General features: G+C 48.6%; 1 protein-coding gene across 2 annotated transcripts in view; it reads left to right on the top strand.

Annotated features, from left to right (window-relative positions):
• The first annotated feature begins 3,818 nt into the window (after positions 1–3,818).
• BAG3 (BCL2 associated athanogene 3) overlaps positions 3,819–14,978 on the top strand; it is a 26,262-nt gene continuing 15,102 nt past the window's right edge. Inside the window, exon 1 of one of the 2 annotated variants that reach the window (XM_003787113.3) lies at positions 3,819–4,347. In XM_003787113.3, coding sequence (XP_003787161.1) covers positions 4,162–4,347 — 186 coding nt within the window. In that variant the 5' untranslated portion in view covers positions 3,819–4,161. The remainder of the gene's footprint in view (positions 4,348–14,978) is intronic. The other variant, XM_023511717.1, reaches the window with a different exon arrangement.

Genomic DNA, 14,978 nt, shown 5'->3' with positions numbered 1-14,978 from the left:
AGCCTTCATTGTTGTTTTTTTGGCGGGTCCGGGCTGGGGATTCGAACCTGCCACCCTAGGTGTACATGGCTGGCGCCTTAGCCGCTTGAGCCACAGGCGCTGAGCCATACACTGGTCTCTTTTGTGTTTGGTGACCTGAGTCAGTCCCTGGGGCCATGTCATCTTTGTGTTTTTACAAAACTGAGTGATTGGACTTCAAAACTGATAAGCAGACCTTTGTAAGTGGGAATCATTCCATTGGAAATGGTTGACAGGCCTCTTTCCAGAAGGGGAAATCTGAGGGCTGAAAGCGGGTGGAGGTGTTGTCTACAAGGGTTCCAGGATATTCTCAATCTGAGTTGGGAAAGTGGGTCCAGTATTATTCCAAAATGTTTCTTTCTTTCTTTTCTTCTTATTTTTTACAGACAGGGTCTCACTTTGTCACCCAGGCTGAAGCAGAGAGCAGTGGCACCATCACAACTCATGCAGACAACTCCAACTCACAGGCTTAAGCAATCCAACTGCCTCAGCCTCCAGAGTAGATGGGACTACAGACACCCTCCACTGCACCCTGCTAATTAAAAACATTTTTTTTAGAGATGGGGGTCTTGCTATAGTGTCCAGGCTGGTCTCAAACTCCCAGACACAAGCAATCTTCACACCCTGGCCTCCCAAAGCGCTGGGTTTACAGGCATGAGCCACTGTGCCCAGCTACTCCTAAGTGTTTCTCTTTTTCTGGAAAAGGGAACGTGTCAGCATGTCTAAAGATTTAAAATGGAATCTCCTAAACTTCTCTTTCTATAGCACATTCTCTCTCTCCCAAGGGAATTAGGGTGTTCATTAAGGTTTGTTAAATAAAAGTTATTATTATTATTTTTTGGCCGGGGCTGGGTTTGAACCCACTACCTCCAGCATATGGGGCCAGTGCCCTACTCCTTTGAGCCATAGGTGCCACCCTGTTAAATAAAAATTATATAAGAGGCTACTGTTTTGGATTAAGTCTTGCAGTTGAAAAACTGTATATAATTTTTGACACCCCCAAAACTTAGCTAATAGCCTACTGTTAAGCTAATAGCCTACTAGAAGCCTTCCTGATAACATAACATATAACATAACAATGTGTTATACACTATATTCTTACAATATAGTAAGTTAGAGAAAACAAAATATTAACAAAACCATAAAGAAAATATACTTACTGTTCATTTTTTTAAAGAGACGGGTGAGATACCACTATACTGCCCAGAATGGTCTTGACCTCCTGGCCTCAAGTAATCCTACTGTTCCAGTCATTGAAATAGATAGGCTTACAGGCACAAGCCACCACACCCAGTTTATTTACTATTTATTAGGTGGAAGTGGGTCATCATAAAGGTCTTTATCTTTGGTCACCTGTGGTAGCTCACACCTGAAATCCTAGCACTCTGGAGGCTGAGGTGCTTGGATTACTTGAGCTCAGGAGTTCAAGACCAGCCTGAGCAAGAGTGAGACCCCATCTCCACTAAAAACAGAAAAACTAGCCAGGTGTGGTGGTGCAGCATGTTGTCCCAACTACTCAAGAGGCTGAGGCAAGAGGATCTCTTGAGTCCAGGAGTTTGAAGTTGCTGTGAGCTATGATGATGCCAGGGCACTCTACCCAGGGTTACAGAGTGAGACTCAGCCCCCCAAAAATCTTTATCCTTGTCGTCTTCACATTGAGTAGGCTGAGGAGGAGGAGAGGAGGGGATGGTCTTGCTGTCTTTAAGCAGAGCCCGAAGAGGTGTAAGGAAGTAGAAGGGGAGGCAAGTGAGGTGGGCACACTTGGTATAATTTTTATTGGAAAAAAAATCATATGTAAGTGGACCTGCTCATGTTAAACTTTGCATCATTCAAGAGTCACCTATGGGTGGTGCCTGTGGCTCAAGGAGTAGGGTGTCGGTCCCATATACCAGAGGTGGTAGGTTCAAACCCAGCCCCGGCCAAACACTAAAAAAAAAAAAAAAGGTCAACTGTACAGTAATCTTAATATATGACCAGTTATTTCTCTATTATTCTCTCTCTGGGTCCCCCCCCCCCCTTACAAGGAAAGTAACTTTGAGATGACCAATCCACTCTTTGTTCTTTGTTTCTGCTTTCTTTAGCCTTTCTCTATCTATAAAACCAACCTCTTCTGCTCAGTTCATGGAACACTTACTCTATTTTATGGCATGAGGTGTTGCCCAATTCTAGAATTGCAAGTAAAGTCTATTCCTTTTTTTTTCCTAGACAGAGTCTCAGTTTGTCACCCTCAGTAGAGTGCCTGGCCTTGCAGTTCACAGTAACCTGAAACTCTTGGGCTCAAGTGATCCTCTTGCCTCAGCCTCCCGAGTAGCTGGGACTACAGGTGCCCACCACAGTGCCCAGCCATTTTTAGAGACAAGGTCTTGCTCTGGCTTAGGCTGGTCTCAAACTTGTGAGCTTAAGGGATCCACTCACTTCGGCTCCCAGAATGCTAAGATTACAGGCATGAGTCTACGGGCTAAAGTCTACTAAACTCTTTACATTTATTGTAATTTTGTCCTTTGACAGGTTACAAGTGCAAGTGCCACTGAAATCAACCAAATGAAAAAATTTCAGACCAGGCACGGTGGCTCACGCCTGTAATCCCAGCACTTGGGAGGCCAAGTGGGTGAATTGGGTGAGCTCAGGAGTTCAAGACCAGTCTGAGTCAGAGTAAGACCTCGTCTCTAAAAATAGCTGGGCGTTGTGGGGGGCGCCTGTAGTCCCAGCTACTCAGAAGGCTGAGGTAAGAGAATTGCTTGGGCACAAGAGTTTGAGGTTGCTGTGAACTGTGATGCCACAGCACTCTACCAGGAGTGACGAAGTGAGACTCTGTCTCAATTAAAAAAAAAGAGAAAAGAAAAGAAAAGATTTAATGGTTAGGTTTGATCCCTGCTTCCCAAATGAAGGTCAAGATTTAAGATAGGAAGAACCGACCTTTCCCATAAAAAAGATTCAAACCCCAAAGACTGTGATTATTTTTTTTTTGAGACAGTCTCATTATGTCGCCCTTGGTAGAGCGCTGTGGCGTCACAACTTACAGTAACCTCAAACTCTTGGGTTTAAGCGGTTCTCTTGCCTCAGCCTCCCAAGCAGCTGGCACTACAGGCGCCCGCCACAATGCCGGGCTATTTTGTTGCTGTTGTTGCAGTTGTCATTGTTGTTTTAGTTGGTGCAGGCCCAGTTCGAACCTGCCAGCCTAGGTGTATGTGGCCAGCGCCGGACCCACTAAGCTATGGGCGCCACCCAAAAGACTGTAATTTTTTTTTTTTAATTGTTCACTGCAATGAACGTTTCTGTATTTGAGATACGAGGCTCAAGGAGAATAAAACCATCAACGGATGCAGTCTTTTTTAAGTTTACAGAGAAAGGAAGGTGAGTTTCCACTGAGCCTGCATTTTCTCCTGGCTTCCTAATGGTGTCAGATGAGCATTCCAGAGCTCAACCCGGACAGCCTTCTAACTCAGGAAAGAAAGTGATTTAAAGTTAACTCACCAAGTATCAGGGTACAGGGCAGACGAGGTGGGAGCGGACGAGACGCCTCTAGCTTTAAGACGACTTTGTTTTTTACGAAGGGGGCGTAGCACCCACGGGGCGCGAAGAAAAGAGAAGCAGTTTGAAAGCCTGAGCCCGCCTCAGGCGCACGGAGGACGCCCCCAGGCCGGCTCGTCCCGTTGCCCACTCCGGGGCAACTTCTCCCGGGAACACCCACCTGGCGCTCCTGGAGCGGAAGGAGGAGGAGGAGGTGGTGGAGGAGGGGCGGGCGCCTTCAGGCCCCGCCCCCGGGCCCGCCCCGCCACGATTATAGCGGATGACTCAGGGCGGAGCTCCGCATCCAACCCACGGCCGCAGCCAACTTCTCTGGTTGGGACCAGAAGTTTCTAGCCGGCCAGTTGCTGCCTCTCTTTATCTCCTCCTTCCCCTTTGGCAGCGAGGAGGCTATTTCCAGACACTTCCAGCCCTCTCCGGCCACGTCACCCCCTCCTTTAATTCATAAAGGTGCCCGGCGCCGGCTTCCCGGACACGTCGGCGGCGCGCAGGTCTCTAGCTCCGGCGGCGGAGAGGTGCCCGCGGCGGCCCGGAGAGTGACTCGGCGCCCGGAGGCCCGCGGCCTTGCAGCCCCGCAGCCGGCGCCCCGCCGCTCCAGGCCAACCCCGACCCAGCATGAGTGCTGCCACCCACTCGCCCGTGATGCAGATGGCGTCCGGCAACGCCGCCGGCGACCGCGACCCCCTGCCTCCCGGCTGGGAGATCAAGATTGACCCGCAGACCGGCTGGCCCTTTTTCGTGGACCACAACAGCCGCACCACGACGTGGAACGACCCGCGCGTGCCCCCCGAGGGCCCCAAGGTGAGAAGGGCTGACGGGCCCCACCTCGACGGCGGGCGGCGAGCAGGCCCGGGCCCGGGGCGGCTGGACTGGGTCGAGCTGGGGTCACGTGAGGCCCGAGTCCCCGGGCGTCGGCAGAGTTGCCCCCGACGGACCCTGTCTCCTGCTCCGCCTCAAACACGGAGAGGGGGGCTGGGCACCCGCTCCCGAGAGCCCGGACGTGTCTCTCCCCCGACCCGCCCTTGACAGGCGTCGGGCTGAAAGAACGCGCCTGGGGAGTGTGACCCGCGCGGTGACTCCAGGTTCCGTCCACTGGCTCTACGCGGGGTCCGGGACAGAGGGCCACGGGGGCCCCGCTCTGCCCGGCTCGGATGGGGGAGGCAGGCCTGGTCAGCCCCGGAGGCCCCCAGGGCCCAGCTCCGCCGCGGCCTCTGCTGCTCGCTGGGCGACCGGGCGGGAGTCTCTGGACCCACGCGCTGACCGCTCCGGGCGGACACTAGGGCGCTCTTCGCACGCGGGGGGTCTTTGGGAATGTTTACTATGCAAATTTGTCGGGGGAACTTTGCTCTCCTGTCTCAGGCATTGAGTGACTCAGGAAGGGGGTGTAAAAGTATTTGAAATTAACATTGTGTTATTGTTTGAAACTGCTTTTAGTATGACTTGTAAGATAAAAAAGAATGCTTTCTCCTAGTTTCAAAACTAGAAATGACTTTCATAGCCTTGGCCTTTCACTTGAGAGAATGATACATTGTAACATATATATTACATATAGACATATATATTTCAGTCGTAACGGCGTAAGTTTCCTTCCTTGTTAATGGTATTAAAATGCTTAGAATTTCCAGTTCATAAACGGCTGGGTAGCGATACAGTTGTGAATACAGAAGTATGCCTCATTTACATATACATGAGGGTATATGCTTCTTAACACTCAAGAGCATGAAAATTTGAAAATATGAATTTGGAATGAATCTAATTAAAAAAGTTATCATTAACCACATTATTGCAATTTTACATAAATTTGGGCATTTTCAAAATGAATCTAGAAAAATAAATATCTCTTAAAGAGTTACTGTGTGGGCAAAATATTAAATGCAGTAAAGAGAGCAGATAAATTATTTTGAAGATTAGAAACTCACTAAGTTAAAAATGCTTTATAAATCATTGTTTTAGAAGGCCTGTATTATCCCCCTTTCTTTATTTTTATTTTTTTTGAGACAGAGTCTCAACTATGTCACCCTCAGTAGAGTGCCACAGCATCACAGCTCACAGCAAACCTCAAACTCTTGGGCTTAAGTGATTCTGTTGCCTCAGCCTCCCAAGTAGCTGAAACTACAGGTGTCTGACACAATGCCCCACAAATTTTTTGTTGCTTTTTTTTTTTTTTTTTTTTTTGAGACGGAGCCTCAAGCTATCCCCCTGGGTAGAGTGCCATGGCATCACGCTCACAGCAACCTCCAACTCCTGGGCTCAAGCGAGTCTCCTGCTTCAGCCTCCCAAGTAGCTGGGACCATAGGCGCCCGCCACAACGCCTAGCCATTTTTTGGTTGCAGCCATCATTGTTGTTTGGCGGGCCCGGGCTGGGGATTCGAACCCGCCACCTTAGGTGTATGTGGCTGGTGCCTTAGCCGCTTGAGCCACAGGCGCTGAGTCGATTTTTTTGTTGTTGTTGTAGTAGTTGTCATTGTTGTTTAGCAGGCCTGGGCAGAGTTCGAACCTGCCAGCCCTGGTATATGTGGCCTGTGCCCTAACCACTGAGTTACTGGCACTGAGCCCCTCCCTTTCTTTATTTTTATTTTTATTTATTTATTTATTTATTTTGGAGGGTTTTTTTTTTGGCCAGGGCTAGGTTTGAAACCGCCACCTCCAGTATATGGAGCCGGCACCCTACTCCTTGAGCCACAGGCACCGCCTCCTCCCTTTCATTTTTATGTGCTTTTTTTCTTAAAAATACTTCTAGAACTCAGGTGCCCAACAGTGAGATATTGTACATTCAGCAATTTACATTTATAGGAAATTAATTTTATATTTATTCCTTAAAATGAGTGCAAGAGGTTATAATTTGCTGGGATGGGCACATTTATACGTATATACCTTTTTGTGTTCAGTGAATTCCATTATTGGGTGAAACTTAGGCTGGTTTCAAACCATCCTTACCACAGTCTGCATGGATTGTAGGGGATCATTAGTGTGGTATACAGCAATTATTTTGAGGCCTTCTTTCTAAACCTTGAAGTTCTTATGACACAGGGACAGACAGAATGTGCTCTCACCTTTTGTGAGTGAAGATCAAGTTTGAACGTAAACATTACAAGCACTTTGTTTTCAACATGAAACTTACTCAGCAAGTTGGGATCTTTCTGTACCCATCAGGTAGATGGGTTAGGCTGTGGTTTTATAAACCTTATTAAAGGGGAAAAAACAGGTTGAGTTACTAATGTTCTCAACAAACAAAGTAGCAAATACGAAATAAAAAAAATCCCAGGCTGGAAAAGTTGATTTGAAAATGTAACAGTCAACATTTTAAAGTTGGAGGATCTTTTTATTCTTTTTTTTTTTTTCTTTTTCTAGAGATAGTGTCTTTGTAGCCCAAACAGGAGAGCAGTGGTGCATCATATCTCACTGCAGCCTCAAACTCCTGGGCTCAAGGTCCTTCTCCCTCAGCCTCAGGAGTCTCTGAGACTACAGGTGTGCGCCATCATGCCTAGCTACTTTTGAAATTTTTGTGGTGAGGAGGTCATTTTGCTATTTTGCCCAGGCTGGTCTTGAACACCTAGGCTGTAGTGAGTCTCTTGCCTCGGCCTTTCAAAGTGCTAGGGTTATAGGAGTGAGCCACAGTGCCAGGCCAGGCTCTTTATTTTCTGATAAAGAAACTGAGAGAATTCAAGTGTGTTTCCGAAGGTCGCCCGGCTAATACCAATGGCAAGGAGGGAGCTAGTACAAGGCAAGTCCTGATAAGAGGCAGTGTGCCTGTTCACTGTTCAGAAGTTGAAAGTGGCTTGAATAGTCTCTGAAACTGTGATGCATGCAGGTTGGAATACTTGATTGTCTCTGTGTTCTTGCATCCACCAAGTTATTGGGTCACTGACCTCTCTGCTGTGGTTGCTTAGATTTTGATAACTAGATGTGATCAAGTCAAGAAAAGAGTTCTGTTTACTAGATTAATGACTTGAGATTTGTCAGCTTGACACAAAAACATAAGGAGAAAATTAACATTCGGTCCATGGGCTGTCTGGGCTTTGTTGCCTTCAGCCTGTGCTTTGATACATACGAAATACCTGGGTGAGTAATTCAGTTTCACTTACATGAATGGCATCTGTCTCCAGACTTAATACAGTAAAAAATTGTGCAATATTATTTTATTTTAGAAATTGGTTTCTTGAGGCATGATGAAGAAAGGGCCCTGGCACAAAACAAAGGACAATTTTGGAGGAGCTGAGCTGAGGTCCTTCCAAGCAGCCTAACCTTCAAGAGGAAATGCTGTCAGTCTGGAAAGAGCTGTTCACTGAGCATGAAAACAAGAGAAAGCTCTCTCTTTGGGGAGGATCAGCTCAGGATGTTTAATATCTAACTATGTTAGTTAGTAAGTGGCTTTTGTGAAAAGGAGAAAAGACTAGAACTTTGTGTTTGATTCAGTCTTCCACTCTGTTGATCCTCCCTTTTCCCCTTAAGTGGTGAGAGCAATCCCCTCATCCACCTTTTTCGGCGGGGGTGGGGGTGGGTGGGAATGAAAGCAAGCGTCTTGCAGTCATTGCAGAGACCATTCTAAGCAGCTGGGCCTCCCCACTTGCAGTCTTGCTGGATTTTAATTTTCTGCACTCTGCACTCCCCACTAATCTGGCAAGTTCATACCAGTCCAGGCCCCTTCCTGGCAGAGGCTGGCATTCGCTTTGGAGTCAGGAGATGCACAGTTCCGGTGCAGCTTCTCCTCCCTGAGTAAACAGAGGCAGATCCTCTGGAGTACTGTTCTCTGACAAAGCTCCCTGCAATGGGAGAAGACTCTCCTCCTTCATGGAGCAGGGCTGTTCTAGCTCTGTGCATTTGGGAAGTCACCAGCGTCCTCAGGCAAGCCTTTTTTTTTTTTTTGAGACAGAACCTCAAGCTGTCCCCCTGGGTAGAGTGCCGTGGCATTACAGCTCACAGCAACCTCCAACTCCTGGGCTCAAGCGAGTCTCCTGCCTCCACCTCCCAAGTAGCTGGGACCACAGGTGCCCGCCACAACGCCCGGCTATTTTTTGGTTGCAGCCGTCATTGTTGTTTTTGGCGGGTCTGGGCTGGGGATTCGAACCCGCCACCTTAGGTGTACGTGGCTGGCGCCTTAGCCGGTTGAGCTATAGGCGCCGAGCCCTCAGGCAAGCCTTTTAACAACACAGATCGAGGCTGGGTTGCACTCCCACCCCCATATTAAATATGAATTGCTCAGGGTAGGGCTTAGAAATCCACAAGTCCAAAACTGGTGGTTCTGATTCTGCCAGACTGGTATTGGGAGCCACACATGGCCTGTGATCCCATCCTGGGGAGGGGCGCTGCAGCTCAACCTAGGTGTAGGCCCTGGAATCAGTGGGAGAGGTGCCTGCTTAACATCTAACCTGTAGAGCCCTTAGCCCAGCTTCTGTTTTCCTTCTTGGGGAAACTCCCTGCCTGGGCTTCTGGAGGTGTGACTGTGGGGGTGACGTGGGGAGGGAGTGGGTCTGGCAGGGTGGCAGGACGAGAGTCGGGGAAGTAGTCAGATTCAGACAGTCCCAAGACTCTCCCCTAACCCTAGGAAGAAGCAAGCCAAAGCCTTTCTGTGTGCCTTGCTCTCCCTGCAGAATCTCATCATAATAATTTGACAGGTTATACTTAGGCACTGTGAGAGGGAGGTAGAAACAGCCTTTCAGAGAAAATTGGAAATGTTTTGAGTTACCATGAAGTAGAGAGACTCATTTATTCTGCTTCAGGTTCCGCAGACCCTCCTGAATTTTCTTAAAGATGAGATCATTTTACTCCTTCTAGATCGATTGCAAGCTATTGTGCCTCTTAGCTGCGTCAGAGCACAATCAGGAAATGGGTGGGCATTCTGTCCTTCGTATTTCCAGCAAGTTGCATTAACGGCTGAACAAGTTCCTTTGCAACTGGGTGAACAGTGATTTGTGTGTGGAGGGGTGAGGGGAAGGCAGACAAGGAACCGGCCAGATCCTTCAGAGTCCAGCTCATCCAGGCCTTTATTGTCTCCTCTAAAGAACAGCCTGTGTCTGATGCATACAAGCTCTGACTGTACCTCTGAGAACCTAATTTGTCCCCTGTTTTGTAGACAGATTTGCCCTTTCTTAGTGTAGAGTCCGTACAGGAACTGTGGCGGTGTTTGACGTTAGCCAGGGCTGGGAGGGCTTAGCTGTTGGATGCTATCAGGGCTGGTTGTGAGTCAGAAAGCCTCATACCACCCTTGAGGCTTGATTAGTACAGTCCTTGTTTCTGGAATGACACACAGTTGCCTTATATAAACCACTCTACGTATTTATTACTTTTAATTGACATTTTAAAATGATGTTCTGATGCTTATCGTTCAAAATAGGAAGCCATACCTAATCTACGCCTACTCTTCTCTCTAAGTTGTGCTGTTTTAATGTCGCTCTTAAATATTTAAGAGACCTTACATAGAAAAACTGGGAGCTGAAGACAAAGGCCTTGCTTATTAGGAAGCTCTGGGACCCTCTGGGACTCTCTGGAATTGCCAAACCCTGTCAATCCTCTTGTCACTCTTGACTGTTACTCTGGCTGCTCCAGGTTGTGAATGAAGCCTACACCTCTGGTCTGCTTTTGCTTCAGAACAGAGACTCGCAGCTGGACGGCAGGGGTTAGGCTCCAGATCCTCTCATTTTGCAGGTGTTGGAGCTGATCTCTGTCCCTCACGTGGCATTTAAGATACCATGTGAGATATTTGGTGTTATTAAGTCTCCACATATTTCCAGGAGGTTACCTTTGGGACGTTGGCAGCTTTTTAGGAAGCCAGGCAGAAGCTTTATCAGAATTTCTTTGGGAAGGAGTACAAGTAATTTTTTGTCTGTCAACATATTTGTGTGTATGTGTCAGATATGGGCAGGTTCATTTACAAACTGTGTCTCTTTAAATTCTTAAAGCACCTCTCTGAGATAGAAACTATTAAGTGTGTCTAATAAAGCAGACTTGGAGAGGCGGCGCGCCTGGCCTATGGTGAAATGGAAAGACTTTGTGGCTTTAACCCCACCTGGGTTCCTAAAGAAGGATGACAGGCAGACTTGCTCTCAGCAGGCCTGGCCATGTCACCCTCAGTCCTAGGTAGTAAATGGCACTGAGTCTGTCCTTTATACAGTTATTCAGAAGTTTTGGCCCATTTCTGAGCCTGAATTTAGGAGGTGGGCCTGGTGTGCGCTTACTCATTCATCCCATTTGAAGTGTACCTAGTGCCGGCAGGCTGCAAGTCAGTGTTAACCGCTGTGTAGAGGACAATTCTGCCCCTTTGGAATGCCATCCTCCACAAAGGAGGTCCTGCTTCTCCCTAGTTGCAAGCAGGCTATCCCTGCTCTGGACTCCATGTTACTTTAATTTGATTCTTTTTTTGAAGTTCAGCGCTTTTCCTGCTTTGCTTTGGGGTCCCACCCCTTTTGGGAGCGCTGTCTCATCTCTCTGCCTCAGTTTCTGGCAGGGTCTACAAGCTCAGAAAAAATTGAGTAAATGACTCTGTGGAGAAGGGCAAAATATGAGCCTGGGCCCCAGAGTGTGGTGAAAAGCTGCCTCTCCAGGATGGTGGCTCTCACCTGTCATCTCAGCACTTTGGGGGCTGAGGCAGGAGGATCACTTGGGGCCTGGAGTTTGAGACCAACCTGGGCAATGTAATGAGACCCTGTTTCTACAAAAACCAGAAAAATGAGCTGGGCGTGCTGGCATGTGCCTGTAGTCCCACTTACTTGGGAGACTGAAGTAGGAGGATCATTAAGCCCAGCCCAGAGGTTTGAGGCTGCCATGAGCTATGACGATGTCACTGGATATTAGCCCAGGTGACGTAGTAAGACCCTGTCTCAAAAAAATCAAAAAGGAAAGGAAAGAAAGACAAGCCACCTATAATGAGTGTAGATGGATGTGTGTTGCAGAAAACCTTCTGTTGGTTTCTAAGACTGTGGTGTTGTCCTGGGCTCCCAAACGTCCCCGAGAGGCCTGTTCCTTTTTATCGCTTTCTGTGTGGCCTTATCTGCACAAAGGACTTCAGTATTGACTCCCTAAGTTCATCTTTATGGGTCTGGAGAAGCTCTTTATTGTTCCCACCAGTGACGCAGCATCTTCCAGCAGGCTGGGAGCTGGCAGCAGCCAGACACTGCTGATCTGTGGCTGCACAGAGACCAGGCCCCAGCACTGCGAGGGGAGCCTCTTGAAAGACATTTTTCTCATGTGGCAGGCAGTAAGATCAGACACTGTATACAGGAAGCCTTTTATTCACTCTCAATTCAGAAAAGCCTGGAATCTCAGATTGCTCACTGCCTGCGTCAGGGGCCTGTAAACAGCTCCACTGCCTAAAAGCCCCTAGTGCAGAGCTGTGCCCTTAGTGAGCTGAGGTGAGACTTTACCCTGGAACTTTCTTAGCATCCTGTTGGAGAACATACATTTCCTATCTCCAGATAACTTCCTCAGTGTTCATTTATGTATTTCTTCAGTTATTTAAAACATTTTCCTTTGACAACAAATAAATGAATGAATTGTTTAAAAATTTGAACAGTGAGAGGATAGGAAACCAGTGGCATGTGCAGAAGCAAAGACAGAGAAGACAGCCACTTCACTGAGCCTTCCAGGCAGCTCCGCAGACCAGCAGCCCTGCGTGGGGCCGACTCTCCTGTGTGACTTGAACAGGGTCTTCTCCCTTCACAGACACTGTTCTGACAGTGTCCTCACGCTGGGTGTGGGTGCAGTCTCGGGGCTGTGGTGACTCAGACCAGAGCCAATGCCCTCACTCTCGCTCACCCTGCCTTGGCTGGGCCAATGACTCAGCACAGAGCGCTGGCTCCCTGACCCAGAGCACACTTGAACTGAATGTTCCAGGTCTGAACCTCAGCCCCTCTTGGCTGGGTGAAATGAAATTGCTTTCTCCTCTGCTACATTTTACCCCAGGATGATGAAGGTTGCCATGCAGTGTCTAGGCATGATAGGAATAGCAAGAAGGTTAGCATATGCGTGGCCTGGTCATCAGACAAACCTGGGGTCCAGAGAGCGTAGGTAAGTCACTGACAACCAAGCCTCAGTCTGCCTGCCTGTGAAATGGGCACAGCAACATTCCCGTCCAGCAGGGCTGGGAGAATCAGGAGATGGTGGGAAGTAATCAGTCCAGAGCCTGAGTTGATGCCCTTGACAGACCCTTAGGGCTGTGCCTGGACCTTGTGGTGCTCAGATAGGTCTGAAGCCTTGTCGCTTAGAAGGTAGGTCTCCTCTTGTCCCCTTGTATCAATTTAACTGACTCCCACTGACCAATGTCCAGATGGCTCTCAGAAGCCCTCCCTGGGCTTTCCTGTGCCCCTTGTGAGCACAATAGTGCAGTATGTAGGTGGGATAGTAACATACAGGTCAGATGACGGCTGCCCTCTGTCTCCTGCCCTCCCCCAGGATGGCAGGGGGATTGTTTCCTGTGCTGGGGGGTCTCGTGCAGCCCACACAGTAGCCAGCAGGGCTTCAGTGCCCAGTCTGTGTTGTGGGGGAGCCAGCCTGCTCTCAGGAGGGGCAGGTCACCTGCACAGCTGTTCTGGACCCAGCTCTGAGGGTTCTTGTAAATGTTACACAGATGTAAGGACAGGAGAGGGGTTTTCCAGTTGCCACCGCCCTCTCGGGGGGATATGGTTGTGGGAGGAATGCTTTGACAAGCTGTTTGGGGTGGGGATGGGCGTCCCCCCCAGGAATCTCCCTCAAAGGTCTCACCATCATTCAGAGTGGGTCCCCTTGGGTGAGCTACAGCTGATGAATGGAGGTGATTTTCTTTTAGAAAATTAAATTTTGTTCAAAATGCATATCTACTGCTGCCCTACATGATACCCTACAAACATGTTGGTGGTGGGTGTGTAGCAGGTGGAATAGCCAAGTAGTTGGCCCAGCATTTTCACTTTTTTTTTCCTTTTTTTAAAATTATTTTTTGAGACAGAGTCAAATGTCGCTCTTGGTAGTGTCATGGTGTCACAGCTCACAGCAACCTCAGTCTCTTGGGCTTAAGTGATTCTCTTGCCTCAGCCTCCTGGAGCAGCTGGGACTACAGATGCCCACCACAATGTCTGGCTGTTTTTTTGTTGTTGTCGCAGTTGTCACTGTTGTTTAGAAGGCCCGGGCTGGGCTAGAACTCGCCAACCACAGTGTATGTGGCTGGCACCCTGTTCACTGAGCTACGGGCACCACCCCGTTTTCACTCTTAGTATGAGACAAATCCTTGGAAATATACCAAAAGAGGAGAGGCTCTTTTCCTGGTCTCCCTCTAAATTCAGACAGAGTTTGCTTCCTGGTATGGAAATTTCAGGTACTTTTCCATCTGTAATTTGTGGTTTTGGATTGATTGAAGCAGTTGGCCCTGCTTTTCCTCCCCTTTTTCCTTTTCTGAAATGGAGGCAGGTCGTTTCTGATTTGCCTTGAAGCTTCTGCCTGTGCACTCACTTCTGGTGTGACCTTGGCCCACATGCCAGTCCCCATCTCTGCTACTGGAATCCTTGAAGAGGGCTGCAGGGGTGGGGCCTGTGAGGAGGCTGGATGCTGACTGAGTCCCCAGCAGGGGAAATAGCCAGCAGCTGCGGATGGGGCCTGGCCTGGGGACCACCTGCATGTCCCTAGAGGATGCTGAGGACACACCAGCAGGTGCTCTGTTGCCCAGCAGGTCCTGTACCTCAGCCTGGCCTGGCTTTTCTCCCCTAGGTCGCAGGGGAATGTGTGTAAGGACCCAGCAGCTGGGTGCTGCTGCTCAGGCGTGAGTTTGTCTGTGTGCAGGTCCCTTCCCCAGAGCAGCTGATGAGCGTGTTGGAGGGAGAGGGCAGTTTGAGGCTCAGTTCCCTGTGTTTGCTTCCAGGTTGTGAAATGTTAAGTATAGTCCTAGCAGAGAAAGTGGCATCTTTGTTAACTAATGCTCTTAAGACTCTCAGATAAAGGGGCTTTAACTCTAACCAGCTTATTAGCAAGTCGGTGAGAACCACTGAAGAATTAGACTTCGTAAACAATAAGCCCAGCCAACTGATCCAGAAAAGCTGGGTCCATTAGTAACTATTTGTGGAATGAAGGCCCCTGCTTATCTAGAACACAGAGCAACTTGAAGTTTACAGAGACTCATGCCATATTTCACTTAAATCTTGAGAAATGCTTGGGATGTATGGGGATTTTACAGGCAGGAAAGCTGAGTCTTAGTAGCAGGAGTCCTGTGGGAGGCCACACAACTGCTGAGCAGCAGGGCAGGATTGGAGCCCAGTGTGGCCAAAGACCAGGGCTCATGCTGGTTTGTCCCTGTTTGGACAAAACTGAAAAGAGAAGGTGTGTTTATTGTATCTTATAAAAAATGTTTCCTGGCTCAGCACCTGTGGCTTGAGTGGCTAAGGCGCCAGCCACATATACCTAAGGTGGCGGGTTCGAATCCAGCCTGGGCCCGCCAAACAACAATGACGGCTGCAACCAAAAAATAGCTGGGC

Source organism: Otolemur garnettii, unplaced genomic scaffold (genome assembly GCF_000181295.1).
Source record: "Otolemur garnettii isolate 467f Iridium unplaced genomic scaffold, OtoGar3 scaffold00021, whole genome shotgun sequence".
In the NCBI taxonomy this organism is placed as follows: Eukaryota; Metazoa; Chordata; class Mammalia; order Primates; family Galagidae; genus Otolemur; species Otolemur garnettii.
The sequence above is the reverse complement of the archived record's forward strand: the minus strand, read 5'-3'. Positions and strand labels throughout refer to the sequence as shown.